We start from the raw sequence: 22,618 nt of genomic DNA on the forward strand, positions 1-22,618 counted from the left end.
CTCTGAAACCTGCTATGCTATATGCTCTAATATTAGATTTTTAAGTGAATTCATATTAGAAACTGTCCATTAGCCATAATCTGTTCAGTTTCCTTGACGAAAGTTTAGATATTCTAAGGGTCACACCTTCTGGTCTCAGTTACACCCAGGAAATGAGTGGGGTTACAAAGGTGTAAATAGAGGCAAAATTTGGCCTTGTATTTCTTTGGCAAACAAGCATCAACCAGTAACTATCTGAAACCTTAATTTTATAATCCGGATACCCTCTCTTTTAAAACTGTTAAACTATTCCAATAGTTTTTCTTGAAACCATGAAAAGGCCCCATTCAACACTTTGGTGCACTTTCTCTAAGGGGCCTAAAGAATGTAACTGTAAAATGTTATAGGAGCTATGTCAGTAAAACGTGAGCCAAAGATCAGAAATTTGCAAGGGATGAGTGGAAATTTCAGGGGCTTGGGTTATTTTTATACAGGTTTTAAGTGGTACAATATGGTGTACGATGGAGCCAAACATCTTATTTTAATGATAGCTCTGGAGTCTAAAACAAAAGCAAAGGTGAGAGGAAGATCTCAAATGGATTTCAACTGACACTACACATTCATGAGACAAAGCATTTGCTTTATACTTGTTTTTTCCCCTACTCTATTTAATTAAGAAGAATGAACATTGTCCTTGTTCCTTTGAAACTGCCAACGTTTTGCCGATAGTCAAAGAGCATGTGTTATTAATGGACACTTTTGATTGCCATATAAATAAATATCTTTATAGTTGCATCGAGTTGCATCCGTTCTAAAGAGAAGGCTGTATTGTAAGGTGAGGGATTATATTAGTTGCTGTAAATCAGCATTGACTTCAATGGAGCTACACTGAGTTACACCAGCTACAGGCCTAGCCCTGTGTAAAAGTACACCCTGAATATTGATTCACTGTGGCCCAAATCCTACCCACTCTTCCACTAGAGTAGAGGACACTCATGTAATGCAATTGCACTGGTACTGCTGCCCAATGGGGTGACACCAAGATGACTCCATACCTACCATGAAGTCTCTTTGTGCAGTCTCTTTAGGGGTAATTGTGCATGGTCAGATGATCTGCCACTATATAGCTCTTCCGCCCTCCCCCCCAACCTTGACAAGGGAGGCACAACAGCCAGGAAGCACACTCCAAACTCTGAAGTTTAGTTGTGCTGTAGCTACTTATCCCATTACCCCTATGGAGTTCCCCAGAAACCTACTGAGTTTCTCTCCTTGGGGCACGACTAATTTTATACTTTAACCAGTGTTCCTCTGTTATTTATGCTTCCGTTGCCAATAAAGGCCTCAATCCTGTAATCTGACTGAGACCCTTACACTTGTGTGCAGCATCCCACTAAAGTCAATGGGGCTATGTAGAGACATCGGGGACCCTCCCCCACAATCAGATGGATAGATTGAAACCAAAGAACTCTAATCAATGTTTTCCATCACTTGAATGAAAACTCATGAAATGAGGTTCCCTTGGTTCAAAATGTGTTAAATGTTTGATATAATACTTACACTGGACACAACGAGAGATGGGCACATTCTAAAGAGAGTGGAGAAGAGAAAGGAATTGACCTAATCTGTTTACACACATGCCCTTCAGTGAGTCTTTTGAGATTTCAGAAAAAGATGGCACCTGGCTCCAGTGATTGGTACTTTAGGAATGCAAATCAATAGTAGGATGGATCCGACAAGACCCTCACTTTCAGAATTGCCATGGTTTTCATTGGGAGTTCTGTGAGCACAGCCCCAAAATGTAAAACCAACACGTGAAACATCAAAGTTAACATTTTCTGCTCGGGTCTTATATTTATTTATAATTTGGAAAATCAAATTTTGGAAATGTGTCATTTTTCACTCAACTAGTGCCACGTTTGTGTGAATATGGGACCGTTTTCACGCAAATGATCCTATTTGAAGCAAAAGTTTGTGAAGTATAACTTCTCTGCAAAATTGGCTTTTCTTTGTACACGGATGAAATGAAATGCTAACACACTGACTTGAGGTTTAACACCCTGTACATGTGTTTTTCACACACATCCCTCCCCCGTATATAATAGCACAGATCTGCTAGATGAATAGTTTTTAGTTTTTCCGCTCTAAGATAAAATTCTCATTGATGTCAATGAGGACAGCAGGATTTCACCCAAAGGCTTTTCTTAAATGTTAACATGCCAGGTATTTTCCCCAATTTATAAATAATGTCACTATTGTAAGGGTAATTCTCTTTCCTTTAATGCTGGATTTTTCCTCTCTCTCTCTTAAAAGACTCTCTCCTGGTAGTAATCACAGTGTATCTATGAAAAAACATGATTGTGTTGAGAGGAGTATTCCCTCTTCAAAATCCCAAAGCTATAGAGAAACTAATAGCTCTCCCCTATCTGTGCATCCTTGTGTGTGTGGCAGGAAAAAGTTTTAGAATTAGATCTTTACATACCAAAGCATGGTAGAATGTGCCATTCACCCACCTCTCATGACTCTGCCACTACTACACGACAGCCACTAGCAGCCAATAATATGGAAGCAACAATTTTTTATGGTATCACCTTAGGTAGATTGTTATGAGGCGGTCCTACCACCGATTTTCCATTTATCCTGTATGGTACCTACCAGTAATGGTCAGCCGCCTGTGGTAGAATATCATAGAAGCTTAGAATACGCTGTTCTAAAACAAGGTTTTTAAAAAGCCCCGATTTGCAATCACTCAAATAGAGTAGCATTTGGATATTGTTTTGGCCAGAACACTTGGGAAAGAACTAAGGTGATGGGGGGAAAAGATATGTGCATATAAGTCAATAAAGCCCTACTGTGGGCCATCAAGGCTAAAGATTATTATGCACTCAGAGGGTTAACATGTGCTAAAATTACAAACTGCAGGTCCTAGCATGACTGATGAAAACATTCATTGCTCTTATCTTAAAAAAATGCAAAATAGTCTTAACCCTTTGAGGATCATATTAGCAGCAAGTCACAATCTAGACAGAGCACAAGTATCATTCCAGTCAGTTAGGAAATTATTATTACAAAGATACTGTAAACACCCTTTTCTGTTCCATCATTCGAGCATTAGTGCTAGATAGATCAGATGTAACTGTTTCACACAGGTTTGAAGGACTTTCAGAATCTCAAAGGGTTAAGCCAAGACTTTGAGCAAAAGTGTTTTATTAAAAGGGTGAGTTAGGTGAGCGAACAGTCTCAGATGAACTTGGTGAATAGTCTTCCGATTCAGAGTTGAGTTCAGGTGGAGCTTGCTGAGCCTTATATCGTCCCCTCACATCCTGGTTGCGTCTTCGTCGGAAAACCTGCCTCTCCTTATCAAGAGCGGTGGTCTGGCAGGGGCATAAAATGAGAATAAATGAAATTAGGCTGTGTGAGAAATGCAAAGCTAATGAAAAACATGCATTTGTATGTGGGCCTGCAAATACCAGGGATAATAAATGTTCAGGCCAAATTAAACCTGTTCTGTTTCAGTCAGTTTTGAAAGGTTTAGCCCACAACATAGCTAAACTTTTAAAAAAGTGCATTTCCCAAAACTTAAGCAGCAACATGACATCAAGCATATATAGTACCATATATATGGATGCCATATGTTCAACTTCTGGATGCTATTAATTTCATAGAGTAATAAATTCAGATTTCAAGCCAAATACCAGCTGACCTTCCCCCTTCCTTCTCAAAGTATAAATCTTTTCCTACAGGCAAGGTATAGATATAGGATTGTCTGTTCCATTTGACCTAATGAAGGTTGATACACATTCACTCATGTTCAAATCTGTGAGATTGTCTAACAAGGATGGATTGTGATGAAGTTGTCAGCTAAGAAAAAAAGGTAACAAAGAAGCTAACTCAGCTCTTTAAAACCTCCTCATGCTAAACCATTTGAGGCTCTGCTGTTGGGAAGAACACTAGTGAGCTCTTTTTGAAGACTGCATTCAATTTGATCACCTTGCCTAAAAAATAGTATCGACTAAACCCAAACTAAGTGAAGTCCACGCTAATTTTATACAAAATGACTATTTTTTCTAAAGGTGTCTGAATTTACTTGGCCAAATCCTCCCTCCCTCCCTCAACATATGTCCTGCTACTGGTCGAGATTTCTGCTGTAATGAGACTGATGTCACTCATAGACAAGTTTCTCATTTGGCTTGGTCTTGCAGTGAAGTCAATGGAAGTTTTGCCACTGACTCCAATGAAGCCAAGATTTCACCCATAATCTTGAATATAGGATATTCTTCTGTAGCCACTGAAATTACTGTGATGTTACAAATTCAGCATTATGGTTTTGATTCAGGAAAGCACTTCAACACACACTGAACTGCTTTCCTAAAGGGGGATGCTTTCCTAAATCAGGGTCCATGACTCCACTGCAAGGGCAAAATGGAAAAGAAGGACTGTTAATGAGAAAGCCCTTAAAATGTACATAAATATCTGATCTCTAGTGGAGAGGCAAAGATAACTATGGAATATATGTAGAAACGGAATGGATTTAAATTTTAAAGTCTGACATATTAGAAAGTTTTTCCCTAGCATATGTGTCACCCTTTAAATGAATGCGGCCAAGAGGTTATTCTGCTTCAAAGGGTTTATTGTTTTCTCTTGGGAGATACATGACCGTTTTTCCTCTTGAAAATTTACTAGTTATACTGTGAGCCTCATCAGAGAACAGAGATACATTTATAGCTAGACTATTTTTGAGAACAAAATGAAAACTAAATCCATCACGGTGGTGCAGAATAGCATTATAGCAATCCATGCTCAAATAATGCAATCAAAAATGATGTAATAAAGACAGAAAGATGGACAGAGCACAGAGCTACTACAGCAAATGGATTTAGTTAGGCTGAATTGCTGAACTATTTTTATATCAAGAACCTATAGAGCACTATTACACAAAGAGGTAAAAATAATTAACTTTGATAAGTTTCAGAGTAGCAGCCGTGTTAGTCTGTATTTGCAAAAAGAACAGGAGTACTAGGGGCACCTTAGAGACTAACCAATTTATTTGAGCATAAGCTTTCGTGAGCTACAGCTCACTTCCGATGAAGTGAGCTGTAGTTAACTTTGATAAGTTCATCCTTAACCTTAAACAATAATTGTTACAAAATACAACACTTATTGTCTGCTGAAGATTTATTTGTTTACTACTAATCTTTTATTTATGAAATTTAATTAGTATTTTTCAGTATCCTGGACATTTCTTAGCCTTAAACCAACTGGATTTATGATTATGTTTTCATGATTAGATGAATATCTTGATCATTTACACACAGTGAATATACTGCATACCGTATATAATTCTGCATGAAAATTGAAAAGAATGGCATATGTGATCATTCTATGACATACAGATTTCCATTTACAAGACATTTTTGTGCTTTTGGGATATAGGAGTTTATTTAAAGGTTATACCACAACATGTCACCCTGCAGTTAATCCTGAAGTAACAGATACTCTTGAATAAAACACACTAGTTTATTTTGAAGTCTAATCCAATGTTACTGTCTTTTTTAAAAAGGACCAAATTATAAACCACCTAAAATGTTCTGCCCGTCAGATAACTAAGCATCATGACATTTATTGCGTTTAAAGTCATCTTGGTGTATAATGGAAAATCCAACAGCCTACTCTGCTGTCATTGTTAAGGGACCTTTGGGGGCCATTTTATTTAAAATACACAAATACATTAACTGGTGCTTTTAGTTTCATAGGATAAAACATTTAGAGGTGTAAAAAAAGCTATTATGTCACATAGTCCAACCCAATGCTAATGTAGGATTAATTCCCTAGACCACATTTTTAGCATCTGTGTCCAATATAACATTTCACTGTTGGAAAGTTTTTCCTGATATTCAGTCCAAATTCACCCTTGAATTTCATCTCATTGCTTCTAATCTATCAGGGCTTGTCTGTAGCTTTGTGGCATTATGTATTTTCACTCCCTGTTGGAGAGACACCAAGAATCTTTTTACCCACCCAGAAGACTCATTAGAGAAATGTATAAGGTGAGAAAGAGACAAGTAGGAGGAATCCTTATCAATATACAGTTGATGAGAAAATACAACATAATATGTTTCACTCTACAGCCTTTCACATGTTGTAATTATAGCATGGACTGTTTCTGCTTCTCAGTAGGTTCAATCTTGAGAGGTACTGAGCATTCCCAACTCCCACTGAAGTCGCAGGACTGGGCCAATGCTGCCCTGCGTGTGGATCACGTACTTCGAACTTATGGTTTCTATAACTGCACAAATAATCTCACTAAAATGCATTCTGAGCACATTTTAATTTTCATTCAATGTATAGATTCATATTCATAGATTCCAAGCCCAGAAAGGGCCATTGTGATCATCTACCCTGACCTGAGCAACACAAGCCACAGAACTCCTCACAAATAATTCCTAGAGCATATCTCTTAGAAAAACATCCAATCTTCATTTAAAAATGGTCAGTAATGGAGAATCCACTATAACCCTTGGTAATTTTTTTCTAATGTTTAATTACTCTGACTGTTAAAAATTATGTTTTATTTATGAAGCCACAATTATCTCTCTCCTCTGAAGAAGTTCAGCATGCAACAGATAATTTTGTGGAATGTGAGGAAATGGTTGTGTACACTGTAGAAATAAAAGAATGCATGGTTTACTTACTGTACCTTGTGTCACCTAGGGGCATATTCTAAAAAATGGTTAATTTGTGACAAAAATCGGCAACCTGTTTTGTAGCGAAGACCTCTTAAATACATTGCCTGGATGCTCAGCAAATATAGTATGCTTTAATATATTTATTATTTCATCTGCTATTCAGCTGGAAGGTTCACTGGTGCATGAACTGGTCCATTATGGATTTTCAGGGCATTTCTACTTTAAGCTATTCTTTCAATAAATAATAAGAGGATCTGAAGTACACTTATGCCTCACAGGGCTGCAAATCCCAGATTTTCATTACCATATTTTAGCATTTCTTCTCAGCTTGAGGTGAGAGGGTGAGAACTTTGAGGACCAGACTATATTGGTGGTAACCAAATTAAACTATAGCTTATTTACATAAGATATGTCGCTGTCCTCTTACAATCCATCTGAGGAAATATAAAGCTACTTATCCAATAGCAGGTAAGTGGATTGCCTTCAATAGTTTGGTGCTGATGGGTCTGAAGCACCCTTTGCTAAGCACTAATGTATTTTGTATCAACATTTAGTACTCCTGATACCCAGTACCATATGGTCAACAAGCTATTTTTGTGAATAAAAATTATGTATTTGGAAGCAACAGAGACATTTTATAGTCATTGTTCCTGCCATACTAATGTGGGGCATTTACCATTTCTCCAAGATTTTATCATGTGTGATATCTTTTTCCTGATTTCTAACTGGTAATGTTGCAGCACTTCCGAATCTCACACAGGTTTTTCTCCATGGCAAATATTGAACGCGGTGCGTCCGGATAGTGCTCACTACTACGTCTGCTTTGAAATATGTGCTGGATTTGCAACGGGAAGAATCCATTTTAGCTGTTAGGTCATATTTTCTGCCAGTCAGTAATTACTGGATTTAAGTAACTGTATTTTATGAATGTGAACAGTGACTGTGTTTCTTTTCTCTTCTCTTAATTTATTGTTAGCCTCCAAAAAAAATTATTCATTTCATTAATAAAAGAACATTATTGTGCATTTTGCCTCTTAGTCCATCCATTATTCATACTAGCTAGGAGACTGAACTGGAGATGCAGCTGTTCACGTGTTAGTCTAAGAAACCCTTTCCTTCTCTCACTGTCCATCTGCAGGGAAATATTTGCAATTTGCTTGCCATTTTGGAGATCCTTTGTTAGCACATGGAATTAAATTGACATAACTATTGAAATATTGACATTTTCCTCCTGTTTTATTATTTTTAAAAGATCTGTTTAGATGTTTCCAGCTGGGTAATTTGTTCTATTTGTATAAGGTTCTGGTTGGTGACCTCAATACGTTGTGATGTGTTACAGTAGATTTTATTAATGGTAAAAATGACCACTAATGCGGCAATCGTAGCAGCTCTACAGTGTTAGGACGAGAGGTCTTGCACATGTTTCTTCATAGGCTTCTCAGGTATATACACAACCTCTCCCATACCCTCCCACCCAAAAAAAAACCCAGTTTCATTTATGCTTCATACTACACTGGTACATATATAACAAAATACAAGTATAGCACATGTATGACCACTGGATTCACAATTCTGTATTTCAGTTTATGTTTATTATTTAACATCCCTGTTCTTAGGGATATGACTTCTCAGCTGGTTTAAATTACATGTGTATGAAACTTAGTTCAAAGCTGTTTGCATGGGTGCAATTTTATTTATAATTTGTAAATCAGTTGCGGTTTTCTTAGTCACAGAGTGGCAGAGAGATTTTAAATGACTTGAGATGTTTGTCTGTTTTCACCAGGGTCAAATTTACAGAAGGGCTTCATTCTTTGAAAAAAGTAAATTTTACAGATAAAGTGTGACTGCCCACCAGCTTGCCCCTTGTGCAGTCACTTACATCGGTACAAAGGGCGTAAAACATATAAATACAGTACTTTGACTCTGTAGCAGTTTGGACAGGTGTAGATGACTGTACTAGATGCAATGAGGAATCAGGTACACTATGAACAGAGTGGGATTTTGGAATTTGAAATGAGTTATTCAGCTTGAAAAAAACGCAGCTACTGTGTGCATCATATTTTTAAAAGTCAATGATTACATGAATTCAGGGTTGTTAGGATGCTACAATTGCATTACAAATCAATCGATAAGCCCAATGCAGTTGCCTCTGTCATTACATGATAAATATTTTAATGACCTTCCCACACGTTTTCTTGATATCATATTAGCTCCACTGGAGTTTACAGAATGTCAGTGGACATATCACAAAGAAGATATACTTCCATTAAAAACGAAGTTACTCTAGGTACATCTGTGCTAGGGTATTCTTAATATTCTGATTTCAACTCTCAAAAGCCACAAGATTCAAACAACACTATCAACAATAGGTTAAAAAAATGTATAGATTCAGACATAAAGCTGCAAGAGTAAGAAAATTCAACTGACCTTCTCTTGCTAAATTATGCAAAGTACTGAAGTCAAAATGGGCTTCTGTCAAGGGGTTCAAGTAATATAGGTGATTTTACATACCTATACACCGCACATTGCAACACTTAGACCCAATGGCACCATTCCCTCTTAATATTCTGACTTAAATCCTTGAAGATCAGCAGACTCACCAAACACTCTCAGGTTGTTAAGATCCTCAATTAAATAAACCCTAAATAGAGATTCTTATAAGAGGGCAAGAAACCTGCCAGGTTTGTTTGTTTGTTTCTGTCAATGAACATCCAATAGTTGAGAACGTGCAATAAATGCACATTTTATTTTTGGCTTTTTAAAAAAGAAGCTCATTGAAGAGCACAGAGTGCTGCTATAAAACAATATCTCTGCATACAGAGCACTGTAGGTGTTCACAGATCTCCTCTGCCAGAGTGCTCATCTATAATTGCAGAGAAAAGAGTGTGTCATTGGGAGTACATATCCTACAATAATATATGCAGCTTTTAAAACTTATATCACATTTGGGGCTTAAACAATTTACATGATCTAACATTTTTATTTAGGCTTCTTTTACTGAACTAGTTTATTGTATTTTTTTCTGTTATTTGTATACACAAAACACTGTGTAATACTTTTTCCAGTTATTATGCACAATATGCTGCAATTGTTACTTCAGGAAAAGATTTTTAAGTGTACTACATCTCAATGTGGAAATACTTTCAGGAAACAAAGTCACTACATTTAAAATACTGCAGGTGCTCTTTGTGGCAACAGAGGAAAAATAGCACTTTGAGGGGGCAAAGTTAGCGTTCAAAAGCAGAATTAGGATTCTTGAGCACATTAGGGAGGGACACATTTAGACTACAGTAAGGAAATGGTTTTCTGGTTCATTGAAAGTGGAAACATTGTCATTTTTGGAGAAGAATAAGAGAAACTAGAGGATCAAATAAGAAAAGGATCAGTGGTTAAGCGAAGCAATCAAGAGCTCAATTATGAAAGAACGCGTGAGCATTAAATCTCTCTTTAGATTCTTCTTTATATATTGGCCATATTTGTGACCACAGATGAGTTTTCAAGGCCTGTGGCAAATGAACTGTTGTATAAGAGTGAAGGGATGAACACTGTATGTATTATCGTTGAGAATTTGCAAAGTTCTATGAATAGTATAACAATTACTAAGTGAAAATAATTTTACTACTTTCTTAAAATGTTGGTCACTACAGTGGTTATTTGAATGCTCCTGTTTCTATGGAGATGAAAGACGAAGCATTTGCAATCAGTGCAGATAATGTGTATGTAATAGTGTTGATTCTGGGACTCTCAGGTATTATAACATTTCCTAATTAAGCATATACGTCTATGAGTTTTTAGCACCACTTTCCCAATTTGGTTTTACACACTGAGTGCACTGTTTAGAACAGCACTAATTATAAACATTGTTACTGCCCCCAGCTGGAAAACAGCAGTTTATGTATGAATAAGAGAGATGATCACCCGTCTGCTCCAGCCCATTATTCAAGGATATGTCACTTTGTATGCTGATGGAAGCCATTACTAGCATTTTAGTCAAATGGCCTTTTTATATTGTTTATTTATTTACCTATTTGCTGGATTGGAGTTTTCCCCAAGCCCCCAGATGTACGGTTTGTTTTAAAACCTGGGCTACATAGTTAAACTGAGTCAAGGCCAGTCAGATTAGAAACATTTCACTATTTTCTCACAAATTCCTCTCTCTAGAGGTTTGCGCTCTCTGATGCTGGAGACTTTTTTTATTTAAATAGAGACCTACATGACAAATAGAAACACAATGATTCTGTCTTTGTATACAAGAAAAAAATAGCATAAGTAAAAGAGCCGTGCAGGCACATCATAGATAGTGGTGCTATTCAGAACGCAACATTTTAGCTCTTTGACAAAGTTCTATTTGATTCAAAATATAAACTTTCCTCAATGAGCAAAATGAAAAAGTTATGATAAGACTTCTCTAGCTTAAACTTTGCTAAACCTCCCACTTATAATCCACAGAACATACCAGTGATTCCCTCCATTTATCAATAAAGAAAAAGTGCAGATGCCAAAGTGAGGTCTCACTAGGATATTATTTTTACAAAATACACAACATTTTATTTACTAGGATACTCTGAAGCATTATGTCAATTGAGAAAATAGATGAATAAAGTACACTCTGTGATTTATGGACATTTCAGTAAGTCTCCCAATCACAAAATATGAATTAGTAAGGTGCTACTACATAAACCAGTACAAATTTGAGCACTTTTATGGAAACTATTTCTCAGTTAGTCATCATAACCAGCATCTATATGGTGTACCTGGACTAACTTTTTGCTTCTCATCTGAAGGGTACATCAAGGAGGAAGAGCTATTTTTCTCCTTCATGACCATTTAAAAATCTACTGAATTTTCATAGGCATATTTTTGGTGTGTTCGGAGGACTGCTAACTTTTGTGGAAACTGTGCTGTAGTCTGATCCATGCAATCAGTGAAATGATATGAGGGGCAGATTTCTACATTACTGTAAACATTACCATTTTGCTAATGAAGTTAATTTGTAGAATTGTTCCATACACAGAACAGGCCTTCCCCTACCCCCCACAATGAAAAGCATTTCTCTGGGCTTGAACAACCACAGTGTTAGCAAAAATATTCAGTTGGGACTCATTTTATCTTTCCAGATATCACAAATCAAACCCTGTGAGCAATAAGGGGACAAGAGCCAGCATATAAACACTTGATGAAAATACCAGGGACACCTGACTGATTGAGGAGGTATGGGACTGACATTAGCAATCAGCAGAATCCCTCTTTTCACCCAGCCAAAAACAACCACCCCAGCCAAAGTCCCATTTGATCACACAGGTCAAGTAAACTAATAACAACCCTGACACAGTTACGCAATGTAGGAAAATATTAAAAACTGATTCATGCAATATTGTTAAAAAAATTTAAAAACTACAAGGGGTTTTAAAAATAAAAAGAGAACATACATAAATGTGCATAATTAGAAAACACAAGCTTACCAGCACATACAATGCATTATATTTCAGTAAACTTGGGAGAGCTTCTAAGTACTATGTTAGGTAAATGCATTGTTCAATCTAAGGTAAGGATTGTGTTTGATGGGTTAAAAATGACAGTATATAGTTCCACATCTCATACAGAAGAGAAAGAAATATATGCTGAGATCTTGTTGCTGTTCCAGGTGTTTAAAAACAGAAGTGCACAGGAAGGAGATGCCTTAACCAGCAATATGGGGCCGGGGGGGGGGGGGGAGGCAATTGCTGCAGCATATCCGGTAGATTTTCTATATACACTGTCCTTTTAACTATAAGGAAAATTGATACTGAGCATGTGCGATGAAGAGAAAGCTGGCAATGTCAGTGTGAATAATGGGTGAAAAAAAGGGAATGACGGGGTGTGGCATCTCAATCAAGATTAAAATGAAACTGATAAAGCAGCATATGGACTGGATAACAAATCAAAAAGCATGTTTATCCACTGAAGGAACTGGTTAATGGAGACTGCCAGCACGTTGCCATGGAAACACTGACTGTTGGAGCTGCACCATCTCATACCTTATCCAATACATTCCTGGTTGTTGGTAGTAGTCCAAAGACCCTGATCTCTTGATGGTAAACCCGTGGTCCAGCTGAGCAGAGAGAAATGGGGCAACTCAGTGGATCGATATTATGCTAAAGAATTAAGACTCCAGACCAAGCTGTTCCTTATTTAGTGCATATTGACTGTTTTCAGTTTCACAAGGCACTTATCTAACATCCTGAATCTATGCACTGGAGACAAAAAGTAAGACAAAGAATAAAAAAAGAAAAAAAAAAGAAAGAAAAGAAAGTAGCCCTAGCTTCTATCTTGTTATATTAGAAGCCATTTTATTTAAACTGAAATGGAGTTTGTGAAATAAGTAACTTAATGCATTATGCATTCATCTAAAAGTCTAACAAATATCCTAGCATCTCCAAATATAGACGTGCCCCTTTAAGTTGCACATAATGGTAATGAAAAAATATCTTTTGCAATTAAACAGAGGTTTAATATTTTTTAAAAAACACAGTGTTAGCCATCACAACAAGCAGGCTACACAGACTACATCAGGCTTAAATTAGACTACTTCATAATCATGGCATGTGTAAAGATTAAAAGAATCCGGTTTTGATATCCCATCAATTATGGTAATTCTGGTTTGGTTTTTTTTTAAAATGTTAGCCTTGGAGAGCAGGACTTCTCAGGTTCATGAACATTGCACTGTTTGTCATTTCACCTTACATCTCAGGCTTAAAAAGATAATGGTAGAAAGCTGTGATGTAAAATATTCACTAAATTGCAGCAATTAAAGTCAAAATGGAAAATTAACTTAGTATTGTGTAAAAAAAACCGGGTAAAGTGTGTCCTTAAAAATATAACTTTAAATTGTACATATTGTTCTAAATTGAGGTTATCATTAGCAGTGGAATGTGCATAGAAAAAGAAAGTGTGTTATTTTCTCTAACCCTTTTACACTGCACTAACATGTATTTGGGATAGCCTTTAACAGAGGATTAGATACAATTTTAGGGGGGGTCAAACTGGAGAGACACTCTGCCCAGTTTAATCAGAATAATTTGATAACTTTCACATTTTGCTCTACAAAAGGAAAGGCCATTGTGTGTTTCCTTAAGACTGTGGCATACTGGTGCAATACGCATGATAGTTACTAATTCTAGATTGAGAAAGGCCGGTTAACATGTCTCTAGGTACCAGTTATTTAAACTGTAGTTAGCATCTAACTTTAAATTTTACTTACACTTTCAATACAGACATAAAGAGAAATATTTAATAATTTATTCTGTTTTCTTAAATCAATGCACGTTTCATCTTATTTAGAATTATTTAAAGGCCACTTCCTGTTCAAAAGATGAGGACCTTGCACCCATACTTCATTTTTCTTTGAGTTTCAGTAGATTGATCTACTATTGCCATCTGCTGGCAGCCGGTTATACTGCATCTCAAGTACACAAAAGACAAGGTTTTTTTACAAATTGAAATTAAAAGTATTGCACTGAAATATTATAACTAACAGGATGCTGTTACAATTGTTTTAGGAGGGGATTTATTCTTTGAATTTTAAAATGTTACATCTATCTAAGCAGAAGTCAAACAATATTTTAGTTACCATGGAGACTACAGGCTAAGAAAAACAGGTTATAAATAATAACTATAGAACAACAGATAGACATTTAAGTCATTTGTTCTTCCTCAAACTGAGCAAAAATAATAGACTAAAGCTTTTTTCTCTTCTCCACATTTTAAGAAAAGCCCACTGTTAAAATGTCACTTTTAATTTTATTTTATAATCACTAGAATGTATTTTAAATACCTCACTCCGTCCTTCCCCCACCCCATGATAAAGCAGCACCAATTTGGTTTCCACAAATGACAGAGGCTGTCTGCGACAGGCAGAACGCTGCAGACAGAGGAATCGGTTACCATCTCTAGACACACTGGCAGGCCATCAGCTGTCAGAACAGCTTTTTTCTTTCTTTATGCTACATGGTTCCCGTGAGCCTCAAGCTGGGATTTACTCCCGTAGCCAAGTCAGGGACCTCACACAACCTTAACATAATGTTATCATTAGTCTTTTCTTCTGTCTTAATAATGCCAAAAAACAAGCACAAAAGTGACAACATACAAGCAAAGCTTTAACATTCCAGACATGAACACAAATTGAACTATGCTCAGTTAATAGAATGTATTGCAATACATCTTTGAATATTAAAGCATTTTTTAAAATTGATTTTTATTTCCTCTTGATTATTCCAGACAGAAAGAGTATAATTACAAACCCATAGGGTACTGACATAGAGTATTGTTGTTGTTTTTTTTTAAAAAAATCTCTTTCAAAACATCTGTTTTTATTTGAGAAATAATTACCAGCTCTCTTCTTTAGTGGCTGGAGACATTATAACTAAGCAGTCAAGTCATTAATTTAAAATATTCAAAGGAAAGAGTGTGACGACATCCTTGGAGAATTCAACAAAAATTCTAGTGCTAAACTTTAAACAGATTATTTAATAAATGCTTGCTATTAAACATGCATTTTACATTTTTTAGTGAAATGTTAGATTTATATATAAGAAAAATGCAGTCATGGAACTTCAAAATTAAATATTTTGGTCATATCTGCTTTAGGGCTCTAATCCTGCAAATACTTATGCACATGATTAACTTTATGACAGTAGTAAAGTTTAAGAATATGCGTGAGTGTTTGTAGGATTGGAACCTGGATGAACAGATACTACTTTTACTGGGGATTGTAACCAAAGCAAATGTATGCCTCAGCAAAAGGGGTCAGTACAATATATTTGGATATTACTGAAGAAGTCAACAGCTTACTAAAAGTGTTTTATGTAAATAAATAAAATACACTTCCAGATGACTCTGACCTAATAACAAACAAACTAGGGGTGCAATTCCCCCCAGCCCAGCGGACCTGCACAAATCCTTATTAATTTAAGCTCCACATTAAAGGTTCGATACATAGAGCCCTGTGTGGGACCCCCATACAGTGGTGAATTTTACCCTAAGGGCATATGTATAATAAAGAATATCACTATGAAGTTGACTTGAGAACTAAATACCGTATTTTAGCTATCCCTTTACATAATTTACAGTATACACATATATCGGCACCATAAACAGATTTTTTTAAAAAGGGCTAAGATATACTTATTGTACATTTTTAGTGCTGAACAATATGTTCCAGCATTTGGGGAGCATATGCTTTGTAAATTATAAATTTGGAACAGCCTTAGTTAATAAGCTTTATATCAATATTATCTGGCATTGTAGAAGTAAAAAAGGAGATTCCCGAAAGTAAAATGTTAATGACAATCCCATGCCAAACTTGTATTACATTAGTTTTTAAATGCAGGCACAGTGGTTAAAGGTTTTGCTTTTGGTTTTATTTATTCTGTTTATTAAGATGGGTGTTATGCATGGTATATAAAAGTTTTTTGATATTTAAATCCGCACTTGCCAGTCTGCCTTAAAATTTACACATGCACTACAGATGTGTGTAGTGCCCCAATTTTAGGAAAGTTACTGAAAGAAGTTAGTTAATTAAGCCACTTTCTGGATTTTATAACAATATTTTTAAAATACTGCTAGTTTAGAGGCAGAACTCCAGAATTAACCACACCAAGGTGTGGTATCCACTCAGAAGGATGCTCTCTTAAATGTACTTATTTAAATTCCAACACATTACCAAATTCAGTGAGTCTTTTTGCTTTTGTTTTATTTATTTCTATAATGTTTGTCAATGGAAAGATTCACTTCACCAATGCCTTTTTCATTACTAAAATATCAAATTGCTGTCAACAATCCATTTCCAGACCAACTGGGACAAATAAAAATATTTTAAAAATTAAAAGAGGCAAGCGATGGAAGGGGGTAGGGAAAGCATCGTTTCTATCTTTTAAGCTTTGAAAGCCTTGAAAAGAGGACCTGAGCAGTACTTCTTATGGACAAGCGTGCTGGCAGTCCATTTGAAAAAGAACACAGTTTGAACTAGGCTGTTCAGAACATACTCTGTACCCATTGCTCATATGAAATGCAGGTATGTGATGTTTTACTTATGGGAGAGTTACTGTGGTATTATTGCTTGAAAATGAAAATAAAAAATGCTGACTATATGTTATCTGATGATTGAAAATCTAAGAAAAGCATGAGGGAAATTTGTTTCCGTGTTGAGGTAGTTTTTATTTAAAAAAAAAAAAGTGAGAGAGGCACAGCTTGAAATGTTAAATACTTAGTAACTTCTGATAAGTAATCTTATCCATTTTGCTGCACAAACAGTTCACACCTGCGAGCCAGATTGTGCCTGTTGAGCTGAGTTTATTTCATGCTGATTTAACTCACCATTGGAGGGGCCGAGCTGAGGAACATGAAAGTGGAAACAGTATGAGACAGTGTACATGTGCAGTCACACCATCTGCAATTTATGGAAGCTGGGAACAAACACTGAGTAATCTGATATGGGAATGGTTATGTTCAATGTGTCACTGATTGTTTGGTGACTTTATCTGGAGAATTAACATTACCATGAGTAATAAAAAAAAAAAAGCTTTAAAACACAGGCCGATGTATTAAAAATAAGTAAAGGATATGAATGTGGATAAAACAGATAGTTACTGTTTAATGGTACTCGCATAAATAATCTAATAAAATTCTGAATATCTTCTGTGCATGTGCGTGTGTGTGTGTGAGTGAGAGAGAGATACATACACATATTCATCTTGGAGGAAAAATACAAATTTGTATACTGTACTGCATGTGCCTATAAAATTTAGCTGGACTTGGTTGAGACGGTCTCACAAGCTCCATTACTTTCAGACAATATCTAGATTGTAACTATAGCATGCAGCACAACTAAATCTCTACCCGATTTAATCGCTGCTTGGAGGGATGCAGCTTGCAAATTGTGTGTAGTGTGGTATGCAATCCTCATGCATAACTGCATCTGAAATGGTTACATTAATTTCAACGACATGGGCAACACTTCACAGTAAGTTGCGAGCCCTTGCTGTCTTTTGCTGTTATCTTCTGAATATAGACTGTTCTGTGGGCACTTTTTAAAATGTTATAGCTGTGTACTTCAGATGCTTACTGTTATGACAGAAACTCCAGCTGCTGTGCTGTTGGGTTTAGGCCCTGTGTTGAAATGCTTCTTTATCTTCCCAGCTACTGAAAGCTGATGCTCATTCTCTGGAAGGCCATCATCCTGCAAAGAAAGAAACAAAAGTTTATAGAGAAAATGCAAAATAAGGGAGAACACTCTTTTTGCAGGATTGTGAGGTGATCCTGGAGGATCCTGCGGATGTAAAAAGTTAAATAAAAAAAAAGTTTTTCATGAATTCGTTTAATTCAATGTCAGCTTTTCCAGGAATCTATCTAAGGTGTTTGTAAGGAAACTTGTTATAATGGAACAGCCCCATCTCTCTTCTCAGCTTTAGCTAATAGCTCTCTTTCAAACTTTTATAAACGTTTGCATTTATTAACTGCCAGCTTATGGTAATTTGTTAGGTCCATAAAATGTCACAATAAATGAATCTCAGATTGATCCTTTGTTCTGTTAATACATTACAATCAATTAAAAGTGAAGACAACAATACTAGTTAAAAGATCATTAGCGTTAAAAAGATAAGCCCAGTTTCTCTGATATGCGGCAAGGAAAGTGTTCTTGTGAGAGAATAAGTGTGCTCCAAGGTCCTCCCTAAAGCCTTATGGAGTTCCAGTTTCAGAGAGGTGAGATTTGGCTGAATAAAATGTTATGCTTAACATTTAACAAAGGGGAAAAAGTGCTCAAACTACATGCAGGCTGTCACAGAGTCCGGTCTATACCCCAGCCTGCAATCAGTCTCTCTGGAGTGACCCCTTAGTGGGCCGGGCCCGAAGGACACACACAGTTCCAACAGGGGCAGGCCTGTGGCCTCCAAGACTGGGCCTTCGGCACCAACAATCCCTGTCTGTCTCCATGTCTCTCTGCAGTGAATCCAGCCAAGCCAGAGTCCTGCGGGAGGCTGGTACTGTATCCCTCAGGGCCAATGCTCTCAGGGAGTACTTACAGTGACACAGGCAGCCTTTTCAAAGCAAGGTAACATTTTATTAGTCACCTGGCACACAGAATCTTATAGTGCTTAGGTTAGCACAGAGAGGCAGAAATTACACTACAGTACATGATGAGCCAGCCAAGCTGTAATGGACTCCACCTCTGGCTCCCACCCCCCCATCCCTCTTTTGTCTCCCCAGGTTCGGGCTCCTGAGTCCCTCCAAAAAGGGATGCCCTCCTTCCGGTCACCTGACACCTGGTTCTCCAGCTCAGTTCACAAGTCTTGCCTGCTGGGGTGTGCTGCTGTCAGGTGTTGATGTTTCAGAGGTATCTCTTGCTGGATGCTATGTTGATTTGGGTTACGTTTGAGACAGCTCTTTAATGAGCCAGCCCCCAGGCAGCCAGGTGACACCCATACCTCCTGCCTCCTGCACTCTTTTAGCAGGTATGAAACTTTTTTTTTTACAATGCAAATTAGAGAGGGAAACAGAGGCACACACAGGATTAATAAAAATATTCCAGAAACTTTCCACTCCATCAAAGGGGGGATGCATTTAGAGAGTTCACAGGGCTTGATCCAAGCACAACCAGTGGTATTCACTAAATACTAACCTGGGAGGAGACTCCTTATAAAGTCTAGAAGGAGATTCCCCTGGCTAATTTCAATGACTCCTGACCCAGCTATGGGATAATGGATAGATGCCTGATTGATGGCTGCTGTTACAATCACTGATTGTGATATTATCACATTTAGCCTATGGCTAAATGAAGCCACAACCTACAGGGAGCTCCAGCCTTCCCTCAGGGAGGTCAAGACCTCAATGAGGGCCTACAGTTCTTCCCATGCACTACACAATATCTTCCTATGCAGCGGTCGGGGACACAGGGGTAAAGAAACATGGGCTCCAGCCAGGAAAAACAGATAATGTTTGAGTCAATTGTGGCCTTGTCTTCACTAAAAAAAGCATGTTCTTAACTTGAGTTAAAATCCTAGTGAAGACAAGGAAGTTTGTTTTCACACAAGTTAAAGACTGAATTAAAAACACACCTTTTTTAAGTGAAGAATAGGCCTTTGTAACTGACCCAAAGGGTGGGGCCAGATAGACCACTTTAAGAGCAATGCCAAGAACAGCTACCTTGGCGAAGTCTGCCCACTATCAGATTATGCAGTGTAGCAGAGAACAGTAACCTTGGGTCATATAAAATGACTGGCTGGCAGAACTACTGCTTTGCATCAGAGCCCTGCACAGGACTATATTTTAATTCCGCTCCCGCTATTATGGCAGCGGGTCCTGCAGGACCTGCGGGATCCCTGTCCCGCTGCAGGGCTCTACACTAGTCCCATTGAGAGCTCTGCTTTGCATCTCTAGTGATCAACAATGGAACCAGAGACTTAAACTAAGCATTTTAGCACCAAAAGTACAACACATGGAAGTAACAGATCAAGATCAGAACATAAAATGAGTGTTAACATTCATTTTTCTGTCTTTGTAACAATTCTGAGAGCACTTAGTATGTTACACAGTTGCTGCAGTAAATCATGGGCTTTGTGAGCATATGGGAAGAAGGTTAGTTTGAGTTTGTAGATTGTGGCACTGGTTTTCAAAAATTCCTCACTCACCTCTTAACAAAATGCACTAGCGGGCAGAATATGGTCAAATGCAGAGCTTTAAAAAATATAGAGTTGATTATTGGAGGCCTAGCTCAGTTGTATATGACCCCTAAAATAACCTGTATTCCTCTGACCTGACCTTTTCCAGAAGAAAACCAGTCTATAAAATGAACTCTTTCCTCTTCTTCATTGGAAAAAATCCCCAAAACTTACATCTCATTTTTCAAAGGTCTGAGGCACAAGCATCACCAAGGCCTGATGACTAGTATAATACTTTCTATCAGGGAAACTTACAGCCTTAGCTCCAGAGATAATATTCCAGATCCGCATAACATAGGATACATTTTTTGAGCCACAATATGCTCAAGGTGTGGCAAAGTTATAAAATATTAATTAATCTGTCACTGCAACACTTTCTAACTACTATTGCTTCTAGCTGATGTTTACTTTACAAATATATTGGTATTCAGGATCCAAACTGGAATCACGTCATCCAACATTAGAAAATAGCCACACATCTAGGGTGAAACATGGCAGCTGTTTAATATCAAACAGCAATGCTACACCACAGTTTATGGCAGGAAGTGAAGAAGAATATCATACCCACAAGAAACTGCAGGAGGAACTGGATGTAGGCTAAATGCTCCAAATAGGAATTTGGTCAAGACACTGTAAATGTTAACCTCTCAAAGTCAGTCTTCATTAATGAGTGTTCCAGTCTATGCATTAACCATTAGATATACACACTTCTTCTCACAAGTGATCTGGACCTTGGTACTGCATCTAATCTATAGTACTAGGGACAAAACAGTCAAGAGTGACTGGTGATTTTGGATATTCATCTTGAAACACCTTAAAGGGGCCTGAGTTTCATAAAACACTGAGCACCCGTTCTCTCAAAAATAGGCCCCCTTGTAGTGTCTCAGAAATTGGACACCCAGAAACTGAAGCACCTAAAATCACTTGTCACTCTTGAAGACCTTGATTTAGGATTTACAACGTACTACTTCAATGTGCAATTGTTTACTGTCCTCCCTGTCTCATTTGGATTTTCTAGCAAACACTGATAGTTGCTGCTCAACAGAGTACCTGCTTTGTTTTGTTTTAAAATAAGAAAAAAGAGCCAGAGAGAGGCTGCTGGTGTCATTCCTGTATATAATAATCATCATGAACATTGCTTGCTATTTGCATTGTGCTACACAACAGGATGTGTAAAGATCCAAAAAAAAAAAAAGAAATTGTGCTAAAAATCTTAAGCAAAGCTCAGGACTGCCAGACTCCTACTGCCCTGAAGCACTCAGATCCATTTCACAAGATGAATCGCAAGAGGTTTCCTTTCCAGTGCTAATTGTGCTATAGGAAGAGGTCATTATATAAATAACAGAAGAAAATTAGACCAAATAAAAGCCCTGGAAAAGCCTGTTGACTCTGTTTCCTTTAAGGTTTCCAGTGAAATTTGGGCAGTGCCCTATGGTGTGACCAAAAATATTGCAGCGGCCAAATAAGAAATGTCTTTTTAAATTAACCTCCTTATGAATACTCAGTTTATTAGTATTATTTACTGATGGTTACTTATTTATTTCACATACAGGCAGCCAGGGCCAGTGTATCTAGGGAAATGTTTTAAAGCTACAGGTTTCCTAATCCTTTTTAGGCTGGCGTGTACAAAAAATAATCCATTTTGGGGTTATCATTATAACAGGGGAAGGGTTTACAAAAAGTAATCCATCCCTTTCACCATTATAACTTATTGAATTACAGTAAGTTAAACATTTTTATTACTCAGAAGTCAAGAACAGGGTATATTTGTACCATAACTTGCCAGTGGTGCACTTTGGATTATATAACATTTCCAGTGTTTAAAATGCTAGCTCCCAAACCTCCAGCCTCTTTTATAATTCCTTAGTTTTGCAATGAATATGAGCAGGCAAAGGAAACAGTAAGAGTCCCAGTAGGGGAAGTATAAAACAGTGGATTTGTTTCTAGCTCTAAGAGTTCTGTATATGAGAGACAAATCCAAATAAACTAAATTGAGGGGGCAGAGAACTGCTGTTGAATTGCATTCAGAATCCAGGATCTCCATCTGTTTCAATGGCAACTAGCCAAAGTCTTTTCAGGTTTTGTTTATTAAATTGAAAACAGCTGGGATATTATTGACAAAGGAGCTGTTTTACTGGTCTGATTCTGACCATTACAAGTTTTGCTGTTTCTAAGAGAGTCCAGCTATTTTTATTGTTAAAATTTAAACTGAAACGAGGGTTGTCTCCTATTGAAACTGTCATACTAAATTCCAGCAATGTC

At 37.2% G+C, this 22,618-nt stretch overlaps 1 protein-coding gene across 3 annotated transcripts in view; it reads right to left on the bottom strand.

Annotated features, from left to right (window-relative positions):
• Positions 1 to 1,123: 1,123 nt before the first annotated feature.
• Positions 1,124 to 22,618, bottom strand: part of DCLK1 (doublecortin like kinase 1) — a 325,416-nt gene continuing 303,921 nt past the window's right edge. For 2 of the 3 annotated variants that reach the window (XM_074959603.1, XM_074959617.1), the window contains 2 exons: positions 17,764 to 17,877; positions 1,124 to 3,350 (listed from right to left, as the gene is read on the bottom strand). In XM_074959603.1, coding sequence (XP_074815704.1) covers positions 3,186 to 3,350; positions 17,764 to 17,877 — 279 coding nt within the window. In that variant the 3' untranslated portion in view covers positions 1,124 to 3,185. Of the gene's footprint in view, positions 3,351 to 12,679; positions 12,754 to 17,763; positions 17,878 to 22,618 lie in introns of all 3 variants that reach the window. The other variant, XM_074959609.1, reaches the window with a different exon arrangement.

Source organism: Natator depressus, chromosome 1 (genome assembly GCF_965152275.1).
Source record: "Natator depressus isolate rNatDep1 chromosome 1, rNatDep2.hap1, whole genome shotgun sequence".
NCBI lineage: Eukaryota > Metazoa > Chordata > Testudines > Cheloniidae > Natator > Natator depressus.